This window comes from Oncorhynchus clarkii, chromosome 2, assembly GCF_045791955.1.
Source record: "Oncorhynchus clarkii lewisi isolate Uvic-CL-2024 chromosome 2, UVic_Ocla_1.0, whole genome shotgun sequence".
In the NCBI taxonomy this organism is placed as follows: Eukaryota; Metazoa; Chordata; class Actinopteri; order Salmoniformes; family Salmonidae; genus Oncorhynchus; species Oncorhynchus clarkii.
This window is the reverse complement of record NC_092148.1, coordinates 67,595,316-67,609,574: the sequence shown is the minus strand read 5'-3', so window position 1 is coordinate 67,609,574 and position 14,259 is coordinate 67,595,316. Positions and strand designations below refer to the sequence as shown.

Sequence of the window (14,259 nt, the reverse complement as noted above, 5' to 3'; positions counted from 1 at the left end):
AGACATCACAATTATTTCCAAAAGGAAGCGACGCAGAGGAAGAAGAGCCAGATGCCTCGTCCGGATCCGCAGACGGCAACTAGGAAAGCTGCCGTTACCGTCAATATTGCTCGCCAACGTGCAATCATTGGACAATAAACTAGACAAGGTACGATCATGAATATCCTACCAACGGGACATCAAAAACTAGTATTGTATGTTTCACGGAATCGTGGCTGAATGACGACATAGATATTCAGCTAGCGGGATACACGTTGCACCGGCAGTATAGAACAGCACACGCTGGTAAGACGAGGGGGGGCGATCTGTGAATATTTGTAAACAACAGCTGGTGCACGAAATCTAAGGAAGTCGCTAGATTTTTCTCGCCTGAAGTAGAGTATATTGTGATAAATTGCAGGCCACACTACTTGCCTAGAGAGTTCTCAGCTATACTTTTCGTGGCTGTTTATTTACCACCACAGACTGATGCTGGCACTAAGACCACACTCAGTCAGCTGTATAAGGAAATGAGCAAACAGGAAACCACTCACCCTAGTGGCCGGAGACTTTAATGCAGGGAAACTTAAATCAGTTCTACCAAATCTCTATCAACATGTTCATAGTGCAACCAGAGGGAAAAACTCCACACACTCCACACACAGAGAAGCGAACAAAGCTCTCCCTCGCCCTCCATTTGGTAAATCCGACCACAACTCTATCCTCCTGATTCCTGCTTACAAGCAAACATTAACATTAGCACCAGTGACTCAGTCTATAAAAAAGTGGTCAGATGAAGCAGATGCTAAACTACAGGACTGTTTTTCTATCACAGACTGGAACATGTTCCGCAATTCTTCCGATGACATTGAGGAATACACCACATCAGTCACTGGCTTTATCAATAAGTGTATTGAGGACGTCGTCCCCACAGTGACTGTACGTACATACCCCAACCAGAAGCCATGGATTACGGGCAACATTCGCACAGAGCTAAAGGGTAGAGCTGCCGCTTTCAAGGTGCGGGACTCTAACCCGGAAGCTTACAAGAAATCCCGCTATGCCCTGCGACGAACCATCAAACAGGCAAAGCGTCAATACAGGGCTAAGATTGAATCATACTACACCGGCTCCGATGCTCGCCGGTTGTGGCAGGGCTTGCAAACTATTACAGACCACAAAGGGAAGCACAGCCGAGAGCTGCCCAGTGACACGAGTCTACCAGACGAGCTAAATCACTTCTATGCTCGCTTCGAGGCAAGCAACACTGAGGCATGCATGAGAGCATCAGCTGTTCTGGACGACTGTGTGATCACGTTCTCCGTAGCCGACGTGAGTAAGACATTTAAACAGGTCAACATTCACAAGGCTGCGGGGCCAGATGGATTACCAGGACGTGTGCTCCGGGCATGTGCTGACCAACTGTCAGGTGTCTTCACTGACATTTTCAACATGTCCCTGATTGAGTCTGTATTACCGACATGCTTCAAGCAGACCGCCATAGTCCTTGTGCCCAAGAACACAAAGGCAACCTGCCTAAATGACTACAGACCCGTAGCATTCACGTCCGTAGCCATGAAGTGCTTTGAAAGGCTGGTCATGGCTCACATCAACACCATTATCCCAGAAACCCTAGACCCACTCCAATTTGCATACCGCCCAAACAGATTCACAGACGATGCTATCTCTATTGCACTCCACACTACCCTTTCCCACCTGGACAAAAGGAACACCTATGTGAGAAAGCTATTCATTGACTACAGCTCAGCGTTCAACACCATAGTACCCTCAAAGCTCATCACTAAGCTAACGAACCTGGGACTAAACACCTCCCTCTGCAACTGGATCCTGGACTTCCTGACAGGCCGCCCCCAGGTGGTGAGGGTAGGTAGCAACACATCTGTCACGCTTATCCTCAACACTGGAGCTCCCCAGGGGTGCGTGCTCAGTTCCCTCCTGTACTCCCTGATCACCCACGACTGCATGGCCAGGCACGACTCCAACACCATCATTAAGTTTGCTGACGACACAACAGTGGTAGGCCTGATCACTGACAACGACGAGACAGCCTATAGGGAGGAGGTCAGAGACCTGGCCGGGTGGTGCCAGAATAACAACCTATCCCTCAACGTAACCAAGACTAAGGAGATGATTGTGGACTACAGGAAAAGGAGCACCGTGCACGTCAACATTCTCATCGACGGGGCTGTAGTGGAGCAGGTTGAGAGCTTCAAATGCCAAGTCTAGGACAAAAAGGCTTCTCAACAGTTTTAACCACATCTACATGTACATACTACCTCAATCAGCCTGACTAACCGGTGTCTAACAGGTATATAGCCTTGCTACTGTTATTTTCAAATGTCTTTTTACTCTTGTTTTATTTCTTTACTTACCTACACACACACACACACACGCACACACACACACATATTTTTATTTCGCACTATTGGTTAGAGCCTGTAAGTAAGCATTTCACTGTAAGGTCTACTACACCTGTTGTATTCGGCGCACGTGACAAATAAACTTTGATTTGATAGTTGTTTAAATGACTGTTTAAATGACAGATATAATGATGGGAAACTAAATCTAGTATCTAGTAATGATTCCATGGAACATTTGGATGTGAGCTTATCGGAAAGTGGGTAATTGTTGGGTAATTCCATGAGTGTCTGAGGTGTGGCAGGTCTGAGATGTGTCAGTTTGTGTCTGCAGGAGGTAATAGCTAGTCAGCTGTTAACACTTGAGTTCTGCCCAGGGCTTTTCTGCTGGGGAGAGATTCTAAGGCTGTTTCCTATATGTGCAGCTCATACCTTTTTCACATTACCGTGGTGATCCAAATTGTACTGTGCTGGCTTAGATATGTTCTTTTCATGTTGCGAGAGCTTGGGACTATACATTTCTATCTACATGTTTGTCAATATTGAGTTATTGACACAGCCCTGTTCTGTTTATTGTTCTCTACCTATATAGTACTAGGAATACCCAAACTCAATGTTGTTAAGTTCAAAAGAATGCAAGATAATAACAGCTGACACGATTCAAACTAACGAGGGTTTGGAACTTTAAAGCCAATTTTCTCAGAATCATCTTTTTTCACATAGAACCTTATAGTCCCAAGCTCTCGATTGTCCTTCCCCAAACAATTCCAAGTACTGTATTAAGCTATTTGGATAAAGATAGCTCCCCCAAATTCCCTGCATAATAAAGTCAATGGTTGCTGGTGTAGCTTATTAAGCAGACCTTCCTGGGGGCTCTGCTGAGGTTGTCCGGGTCCAGTAGGTAGACTGAGTCTTTGGCTCCCAGCAGCAGCCTGCCTCTCTCCTCATCCAACAACACAGAGTGGGAATGGAGACCGTCAGTAGGACTCAGGAACACTGATACACTGCCACCCTGGATCAGCACTGAGAGAGAGAGAGAGAGAGAGAGAGAGAGAGAGAGAGAGAGAGAGAGAGAGAGAGAGAGAGAGAGAGGGAGAGAGAGAGAGAGAGAGAGTGAAAGTGAGAGAGAGAGCGAGAGTGAGAGAGAGAGAGCGAGAGAGAAAGATACACAGCAGAGATTTGAAACGTCTTTATTCTTTTGGAACTTGTGTGAGTGTAATATTTATTGTTTATTTCACTTTTATTTATCCATTTCACTTGCTTTGGCAATGTAAACATATGTTTCTCATGTCAATGACATCCCTTGAATTGAGAGCGAGAGAGAGAGAGGGAGAGAGAGATCGAGAGTGAAAGTGAGAGAGAGAGCGAGAGTGAGAGAGAGAGAGCGAGAGAGAAAGATACACAGCAGACTTAGATACACACATTCTGATGCATGGAAAAAGTTTGGTTTGGTACGTCTAGAATTCATAGAATACACATGGTTTACTGAATCTGGTAGCGCAAGGGAATGTGTGTATTGGCATGAACTGTTCTAATCTCTTGTCTCACGGTTCAACACCTCAACTGGATGGAGAGACTGAAAATCCTTCTAATGCATGGTGTGTTGCTGGTGTAGCAGTGTCCGCATGCGTTGGATTGTTTTTACTTGTGTGTTGCTTTGCCGTGTGGTACTAGTAGTAAACCACCGAAGAAGTTGCCCATGGATTGTGAAGACTACGTAAAATGTACAGTGCGGTAATAACCTGTGTGCACGTGACGTAATCCATACACCTTAGCGCCTGCCCTCCACCCCTAAGTCAACCTTGAATATCTCTTGCTCATCCATTAATACTTTTTCTAGAGTGAAAAACAATCAAATAAATAAAATGAGGGCTGAGTGTCACCGACAGACCAGTGAGAGGTATTTATGCATGTTTTCATGTCCATTCACCTGTCTAACCTATTCTAATCACTCCATAGGTCAAATGCTGTTGCAAACGTTATTTTATGCAGCACAAACATTGACTAAATGTTTGGAAGGAGAGCACTTTTCTACCAAATCCACCGTAGGTAACATGGTATTTTACTTCTCTTACCTGACCCAGACTCAAGCACACACGCTCGCGCACACACACACACACACACACACACACACACACACACACACCCTACCTCACCGACTCCCCCACATTGAGGTGATGTTGACTTTGTTTCTATGCTGGGTGAATGAAGGCTGGTGACTCCAGAGATCTCAGTCTGTGTGTGTGTGTGTGTGGGGGGGGGGGTTACTCACAACCAGTATTTAAAGTTTTATACCCCTCCCTCAACCCCTAATACCTCCTCCTACACACTCGCACAACCATTTATCTTTTTCTCTCTATTTATCACACACACACACACACACACACATACATGCATGCAGAGCCCTTTTGCCCTCTCCACACTAAACCTACCCGAGAGGTCGTCCGTGCTAGCCCTTGGTTAACTCTGTGATCTGCACTGTAAACACACAGCAATGGGAACCCAGGGATAGACCCTGCTTAGCATCGCTGTTAGCACTTAGCTTAGAACTCTGGGCTCTAGTCATCCCTCCCTGATTCAGGGGAGGGGTGCATTCAGCAGCCCCTGATTACTAGTTTATTTGAGTTAGATAGCATATCACGCTGGCCAGCGGCTAGCATCAGGCCTTAAGATAACCCCACTGATGGACTGGTGTGTGTGTGTGTGCGTGTGACAGCTACAGTGCCACAGCCCAGGGTGTGGTAACTATGGTGACTAAAACTCTTCCTTTCCTTCCTATCCAGTTTTCTGAGGATGGGAATCAACAGTGACAGAAACAAAGATGTGTCTGCTTATGATAGACATATGGATATCCTGAAGGGAAATACATTATAGTTTGGTCACACTTTATTTGGAGATGTCTACAGATGGTCATACTATCAACAAACTATATGTTGATAAGCAACTGCTTGCTAAGGTTAGGGTTAGGTTTAGAATAAGGGTTAACTAAGGGTTAAGGCTAGGGTTAGGATAAGGGTTAGGATAGGGTTAAGATAAGGGTTAAGGATCAGGGTTAAGGTTAGCAGAAAGTTAGTTTAAATCTTACTTACATTCTGTAGATAGTCTGTAGAGAATCTGAAGTTAATTAGATCATGGCGTTAAAACCTTGAGATCTTCAGTAAAACTAAATCAATGCCATGTTAAACATTATTTTTAGACAGTGTCACACCAGCCTTCGCTTTGGCTCCGACTCCTATCCAGCTCAGGCGATCAGCGACGCCGGCCTTCTAGCTGCTGCCGACTCAACGCCAGACTTGTCTAGTCATCATTACACACACCTGGTTCCAATCCCCACTCTAACACTGTATATATACTCCCTCTGTCATTTGTCTTTTTCGGTAATTGTAAATGTTGCTTGTTTTCCTGAGTACTTTATTATGTTGCACTTTGGGTTTCGTCCGGCTTATATCTATATATATATTGTGCTTTCATAAATTCAGTAGTTCTAAACCTGCGACTGTCTCATCCTCTATACACTTGTGACAGATAGGAAGGTCATCACCAGCGTAAGGGTTAACACTCCCGCTATACTGTATAGGAACACTGTGAAGATATCAGAGGGCCATCGACCCATCAAACTATGCAAGAGAAAGGAATTAGCTAAAGCGTGGCTCAGACATTTCCAGACTTGTAAGTGTTCCTCTAGTGAAGAGAGATGGAGAACGTGGCTTTACAGTTACATACAATTCCTAGCTATAAATACAAGTGCTTGTCCTGATCGGGGTCAGAATGTGGGTTATGGAACAACTGATTGCCATGAGTTAATAGAGAAAGGGCCAGTCAGTTTAACTCTGTAGAATATATGCTCATATTATTTCATAAACTAAACTGTCCTAATATATTATCCTATTATAATGTTACATTATAGCCAAACTGTCCCTCTTGTACATTGGCAAGGAGCCACTAGTATGACAGTAGCACATTTACACTCATTCTGTCGTCACAGCTCGTCAGGTTTTTGGAAATACACACAAAAACAATAACAAAGTCTGCTGTGATAATATTAAGATTATGTGAGGATCATTTTGCTGTGTGTCATTGGACGAGAGCAGTACTGTAGACATACAGTATATTTTTTATACTGGACTTCCTGACGGGCCGCCCCCAGGTGGTGAGGGTAGGCAACAACATCTCCTCCCCGCTGATCCTCAACACTGGGGCCCCACAAGGTTGCGTTCTGAGCCCTCTCCTGTACTCCCTGTTCACCCACGACTGCGTGGCCACGCACGCCTCCAACTCAATCATCAAGTTTGCGGACGACACAACAGTGGTAGGCTTGATTACCAACAACGATGAGACGGCCTACAGGGAGGAGGTGAGGGCCCTCGGAGTGTGGTGTCAGGAAAACAACCTCACACTCAACGTCAACAAAACTAAGGAGATGATTGTGGACTTCAGGAAACAGCAGAGGGAACACCCCCCTATCCACATCGATGGAACAGTAGTGGAGAGGGTAGCAAGTTTTAAGTTCCTCGGCATACACATCACAGACAAACTGAATTGGTCCACTCACACAGACAGCATCGTGAAGAAGGCGCAGCAGCGCCTCTTCAACCTCAGGAGGCTGAAGAAATTTGGCTTGTCACCAAAAGCACTCACAAACTTCTACAGATGCACAATCGAGAGCATCCTGGCGGGCTGTATCACCGCCTGGTATGGCAACTGCACCGCCCTCAACCGTAAGGCTCTCCAGAGGGTAGTGAGGTCTGCACAACGCATCACCGGGGGCAAACTACCTGCCCTCCAGGACACCTACACCACCCGATGTCACAGGAAGGCCATAAAGATCATCAAGGACATCAACCACCCGAGCCACTGCCTGTTCTCCCCGCTATCATCCAGAAGGCGAGGTCAGTACAGGTGCATCAAAGCTGGGACCGAGAGACTGAAAAACAGCTTCTATCTCAAGGCCATCAGACTGTTAAACAGCCACCACTAACACTGAGTGGCTGCTGCCAACACACTGACACTGACTCAACTCCAGCCACTTTAATAATGGGAATTGATGGGAAATGATGTAAATATATCACTAGCCACTTTAAACAATGCTACCTTATATAAATGTTACTTACCCTACATTATTCATCTCATACGCATACGTATATACTGTACTCTATATCATCGACGGTATCCTTATGTAATACATGTATCACTAGCCACTTTATACTATACTATGCCACTTTGTTTACATACTCATCTCATTTGTACATACTGTACCCGATACCATCTACTGTATCTTGCCTATGCTGCTCTGTACCATCACTCATTCATATATCCTTATGTACATATTCTTTATCCCCTTACACTGTGTACAAGACAGTAGTTTTGGAATTGTTAGTTAGATTACTTGTTATTACTGCATTGTCGGAACTAGAAGCACAAGCATTTCGCTACACTCGCATTAACATCTGCTAACCATGTGTATGTGACAAATAAAATTTGATTTGATTTGATTTGGATCCGCACAGACACTGAGAGAGAGGTTTCAGAGCACTAGAGCTAGGGCTGGCATATCAGAGGACCTTGAATGATTGTTCTCCCTCTTGGAAAATCCTCAACTCTTTCACCTCTGTTAGAGTAGAGGTGAAACATTGGCTGATGGTTATTGAGAGGAAAGTTCACTGAGAATCAGCTTTCTGAAATCCAGTTCATTAAGCCAGGGATGAGGTGTGTGTTTGAAGCGTGTGATCATAAAGGGATGACGATGTTTTGGAGGAGTGCATTCAATCGGATATTTGATGGAATTTGACTTTACCAACTGTGTTTTCAGAGAGGGGGTGATGTTGTTTTTGAAGTGTGAGTTCAATCAGGAATGATTTTGCTTTGATGGACTTCATCCTTCACTCCTCTTGACAGAGGCAACCTAACATGGAGCTGTACTGACACCCCAAAACCTGGGGCCAGAGAGGTTAATACATTCTCAGAGGGCTTTCAGGTGCGGTTTTCCGAACTCTGGTGCATTTACCCCATTAGTTCTGTTCGTTTGGACTGGTATGAACATTCTATCCTCACTCGGGAGCACACTAAACAACGCACCGTGGTTCGCTCAAAAACTGTGGTCTCGGTCCGATTAAATTCACACCATGGTGCTGTTCGCTGCTGGTGAGAACACAGTCTGGACCAAACATAGGAAAATAACCAGTCGCGCATTATTTATCATTTGATGAAATGCACGAAGGGTCATAACTTGAGATCTCTAAACCATTCCGTGAGTATCAGCACATTTATGAGCACATCTGATTATTAGGGCAGACAGGGGCTATAACGGTGATACAGGCTACTGAATATATTCTATTCACACAGCAGTAAGAGCAGCTATTGTGCTGTTTCCTCCCACATGTTGTTGGAAGACCAAAGCAAAAGTAATATGAAGATTGGGACACACAAGTGGTGCTTCATGATAATCATAAATGGATTTAACGTGAGCACTTTGGTCCAATAAACAAATGACTGTAATATATTAGTTTTGCTGAATTATATGGGGTGGCAGGTAGCATAGTGGTTAGAGTGTTGGGCCAGTAACCGAAAGGTTGCTAGATCGAATTCCCCGAGCTGACAAGTTAAAAATCTGTTGTTCTGTGCCTGAACAAGGCAGTTATCCCACTGTTCCTAGGACGTCATTGTAAATAAGAATTTGTTCTTAACTGATTTGCCTAGTTAAATAAAAATATGTCTCATGTTTTCAACTGGCATGAAACAACGCAAGCTGCAGAGCTGAGCATTCATATTCATTCATATACAGGCCAATTTGCTAAATAAATAGTGTTTAAGGCAGTTATTATTCCTACTCAATTTATGTACTACAATGTATTTATGTTGTAAACTATCAACATGTAAAGGAGCATATATTTTAAGCCATGTTGGGTTTGTAAGAGACTCGGCCTGGGCAGGAGGTTAGGGTTATAGGGTGAGAGTTGGAATTGCGGTGAGGGGGTTTGTATCGGGGTTAGAGTAGTGAATGTGAATTAGTAAGTGATGAATTTGTGTTGGGGGTTTAGGGGTTATGAGTTAGGTCAGGGTTTGGTGGTAAGGGTTGAAGTAGGGGTTGCAGTGGAGTTGCAGTGGGGTTGAAGTGGGGGCAGTGGAGTTGCAGTGGGGTTGAAGTAGGGGCTGAAGTGGGGTTGCAGTGGAGTTGCAGTGGGGTTGAAGTAGGGGTTGAAGTAGGGGTTGCAGTGGAGTTGCAGTGGGGTTGAAGTAGGGGTTGCAGTGGAGTTAGAGTGGGGTTGAAGTAGGGGTTGCAGTGGGGTTGAAGTAGGGGTTGCAGTGGAGTTAGAGTGGGGTTGAAGTAGGGGTTGCAGTGGGGTTGTAGTGGGGTTGACGTGGGGTTGAAGTAGGGGTTGCAGTGGGGTTGAAGTAGGGGTTGCAGTGAGGTTGAAGTAGGGGTTGCAGTGGGGTTGCACAGACATTAGGGCGTTAGAGTAAAGCCTTAATGAGGTTGTATGAGTGGTTTGGGAGTTTGCGTTACTGTAGGGTTCAAACTTTATTTTTGCTTTGGAGGTAAAATGTTTTTTTAAGGAGCCATAGCTTCCCTTTTGGGGCTCAAAACAAACACAGTCTATAGTTTACCCAACACTAAACACACTGACACACACAGAGGACCACAGCTACCCCAGACCCAGGCCCAGCTGAGCTGCATAATTCAATGAAGATCTTCATGATATACGCATACTAATTCTTTATAAATATAGAACTCTATAAAGTACATGCATATTTAAACAAATTAAATTTTGTATATTCATCATCTTTCACTATAAATGCTTCAGAGATTGAACATGTTAACAGGGTGGAAATTACATTTACCTTACTGTAGAGACTAAAATGGTCAGCACTGTGGAGGCTAAAAATAGTTATTGTAGTTGTATAGGATGATAAACACAACAGTACGGACCCCCAACATCACTCTCTCTGTTTTCAAGTGATCTTTCACACCTCATATCTACTAACACAGTGACCAAGGGAGCTTTTATGTGTTGTATGTGTGTTCTGATAACAGTTGTGATCCCTATGGTCGAACTCACAGGAGACGAAAAGAAAAGCGAAGAAAGACAAAAGTAAAACAAGCAAAACGAGAGGGAAGAAGAGAGAGCTAGAAGTCAGAACAATCATCTGGACAGTGGGCCAGAGAACGGCTCATTTATGGGTAATTCACCGCAGCGGAGGATGAAAAATACTGCAGGTAGCTGGTGTTAACATAGAGGAGTAGTTGAAGTAGCTGGCACGATGATAGAGAAATAGCTGTTGTGTGTGTTGCACTGCTGCATATATAGTATTATGTTCTACCTCGGTTGTAGATATCATATTCTCTCTTTGTAGATGTGGCGGTAATTTGTTGGCGCTACCTACAACCCATGCCAACCTAAAGTTAGACCGCTGGTACCCAAAATGTTGGTTGAGGGCCTACTTGTGGGTCATAGCTAGTTCATCCTCCCAGCTCAAGCATCTATTAAAACTAGCAGAATCAAATTAATTTGGTTAAGTCACATATTAAACATGATTCTTTAATTTGTCCTAAATAATAGCCATCACTCAGCCATCAGTGCATTAGCATGTCATTATTGTACCATATATCCTAGTCTCTTACCTTTGTAGCTGAGTTTGACTCTGGGTACATTCTGTTTGACACTTTCTCCAGAGGGCAGGACGACCAGCAGTACTATCCCCAGAAGCAGCAGTCCTGGGTGGGCTAGAGACAGCCTAATCCTCCCCTGACTTCCAGCGGAGCTCCCGGACAGCCTCTCACCCTGGCTCCTCTCCCAAGGATCAGGATTTGCTCCTCCAGTCTTCATGATGAGAGAGTGGAGGTTTTCTTCTCTCTTCTGCTACTGTTCCTCAACCGTCCTGAAAGGAGGAGGAAAGCAATGTCAGGAGTTAAAGAGTTAAGGGAGGTCTCCCTCTTCTCTCTCTTCCTCTCTTTCTACCTCTCACTTCCTCTCTCTATTCCTGTCTATCCCTGTGTGTGTGTGTGTGTGTGTGTGTGTGTGTGTGTGTGTGTGTGTGTGTGTGTGTGTGTGTGTGTGTGTGTGAGAGTATTCAGCTGTTTCTACATGGTACCCTATAGGCATGCTGTTCTCTGTACCAGGCCTACATCAGCTGTTGCCTGTCCCTGCCTCTCCTTTTGTGTCCATCTAAATCTGTTTAACCAAAACAAAAGGTCAGGCCAACAACAACAGACGTTGTCTTTCACACATCCATCCTTCTTTCTAAAGTCTCTCTCTCCTCGCTTCTCTCCCGCTCTCCTTCTCTATCTGTTTCTTTCTTTCTCATGCTAAACTCTTTTCATTATGTAGAGATGTAGAGCCTAAATTTGAGCCAGTTTGCAACAGCAGGAAAATTACACTGCAGCAACAGGAAATGTGAATTATTATGTGGATTATAATTAATCAACCTTTTTTGTAGGGATTGATAAATGTCTAAAAATTCTTTTTGAAAATTACAACATTTAGAAGCCTTTTAAAACTTCAAATACACTACAAGTTTTCATTAAAATTCCTGCAACAACATGATGATCAAATGAAGGTATGGTATCTGTACCTAAATGCCAAAATGATTCTAGCCCACGGTTCTGTCAGGTATGAGCAAATGCCTGTAAGAGAGTCAGGTGCAGGAGAGCAGATATTGGGTAGCCAACGGAGCCTTTTATTTAGGCGAACCAAAAGCACACGGCAAAATAAACACGAAATAACAATTTGGGTTAACATAACCCAGGGCAACAGACTAACGTGCACATAACAATAAACAGAATAAACAATACCACACAAAGACATGGGGGAAACAGAGGGTTAAATACACAACACATAATGAGGGAAATGAGAACCAGGTGTGTGGGAAAACAAGACAAGACAAATGGAAAAGGAAAAATGGATCAGTGATGACTAGAAGACCGGCAACGTCGACCGCCGAGCACCGTCCGAACAAGGAGAGGCATGGACTTCGGTAGAAGTCGTGACAGGTTCTGCATTAGGCTGATGACCCAGTCTCAACAAGTCCTTTATCTTCTGTTATAAATGTTCTAAGTCATATCTGTCTCTTAACGCCACATCAGAGAGCTGTTAAGACCAAGTTTATACCAATAGTACTGCCGTTAGACAGGACGGATGGATAGAGAGTGCAGCAAAGTGTTTAGGGGCAGCCTACGGTGAGAGGACATTGACTTATTGGTTATTGTTTAGTCAGTAGAGGTTCAGAGGTGACACTAGGGGTGAGACTAATGGTGACACAAGGGGAGAGGCCTGTAGGGTTGAGTAACTTATAACACTGCAGTGTCCGGAACTCTCATAACGTTCGGTATTTCCTTGCAGTGATACATCCCAACACATCCCACATATTCCATCTTGTTAAGGATTAAGTAACCAATCACAAATGAAGGTTTCAGAATGCAGATCCTCCCCTCTCTCACTGTCTCTCTGTCACTACCTCCCTCTCTCTCCTCCCTCTCTCACTCTCTCTCTGCCCCCCCACACAGATAACATATATCAATCAACCTGTCTAGGTTGAACATAAATAATGTCAGACTAAATGAATGAATGTGATTCATTCTACATAAACATTCTACAACAGAAAACAAAAGAGAGAGAGAGAGTTATGTGGAATGTATCCCCAAATTGGCAGAGATACACCATATCATCCCTGTTTAGACAAACATGAATCGGAGCTGAGGCAGTACAACTAGCTCTCACAGTCTCAAGTCAGAATTAGGCGTTCATGTTTCTCAAACGTCACATTTCAAAGTAGTTCCAAACGTCAAATTTCAAAGTGTTTATGGTTAAGTTTAGGCATTACCTCCAAACTTTTAAGGTTAGGGTTAAGTTTACGCATTAACTCAGCTTAAGGTTAGGGTTAAGTTTAGGCATTAACTCAGAAGTCTTAAGGTTAGGGTTAAGTTTAGGCATTAACTCAGAAGTCTTAAGGTTAGGGTTAAGTTTAGGCATTAGGTCATTAGGGTTAAGTTTAGGCATTAACTCAGAAGTCTTAAGGTTAGGGTTAAGTTTAGGCATTTAGGCATTAGGGTTAGGTTTAGGCATTAACAGAAGTCTTAAGGTTAGGGTTAAGTTTAGGCATTAACTCAGAAGTCTTAAGGTTAGGGTTAGTTTAGGCGTTTAGGCATTAGGGTTAGGTTTAGGCATTAACTCAGAAGTCTTAAGGTTAGGGTTAAGTTTAGGCTTATTAACTCAGAAGTCTTAAGGTTAGGCATTAACTGCGAATGGTTAAGGTAAGGGTTAAGGTTTGGGGTAGAAACAACTTTCTATCGCTGGATTGGAACCAGAGTATGCGAGCGGAGTGGAGCTGGACCGGAGCGAGGTGCGGAGCGTGCCCGATTTGATTGGAGCGTGGAGCCAGATTCCCAAAGGCAGGAGCGTTGGCCTTTTCACCCGCTCCAATTTCGCTCCAGTAGAGGGAGTGTGGTGATGTAGTGTCCACAACTAAAGAATCATTGTGGAATCTGAAAACACATGTATACCGAAAGCATGATGGTGTACTTACTGCGTGCACTTGCTAAAAGAAAGGAACGAGGTGGGTAGATAACTAAGTGTGTCATTGTAGCAAAATATTTATTAAATAACAATCTCTGATCTCTTAAACATTTGCTTCACAATGTATTTCTTTGTAGGCTATAGCCTTGAAATAATTGAAAGCCCTGTCTGGCTCCTGACCTATTTATGTTTATATGCTAGCCTATTTGAAATTATGTGCGCTTGTTACATTCACCTTTTCATGTTTATTCAAATACATTTAATCAAATCCATATGGCTTGGTTTCAATATTTCAAACCAAATGGTAGGTCAAGGTAATCACAGAAATAGATAGGTCTTGGTTAAATTGTGATTTTAAATATTGGAGCAAATTTGGAGAGGCCGTGTTTCTT

The 14,259-nt window shown here is 43.8% G+C and overlaps 1 protein-coding gene across 1 annotated transcript in view; it reads right to left on the bottom strand.

Moving 5' to 3' along the window:
* LOC139372631 (semaphorin-3D-like) overlaps nt 1-14,259 on the bottom strand; it is an 84,133-nt gene that overhangs the window by 49,001 nt on the left and 20,873 nt on the right. The window contains exons 2-3 of the mRNA XM_071112407.1: nt 10,978-11,234; nt 3,220-3,380 (exon numbers count right to left, since the gene is read on the bottom strand). Coding sequence (XP_070968508.1) covers nt 3,220-3,380; nt 10,978-11,182 — 366 coding nt within the window. The 5' untranslated portion in view covers nt 11,183-11,234. The remainder of the gene's footprint in view (nt 1-3,219; nt 3,381-10,977; nt 11,235-14,259) is intronic.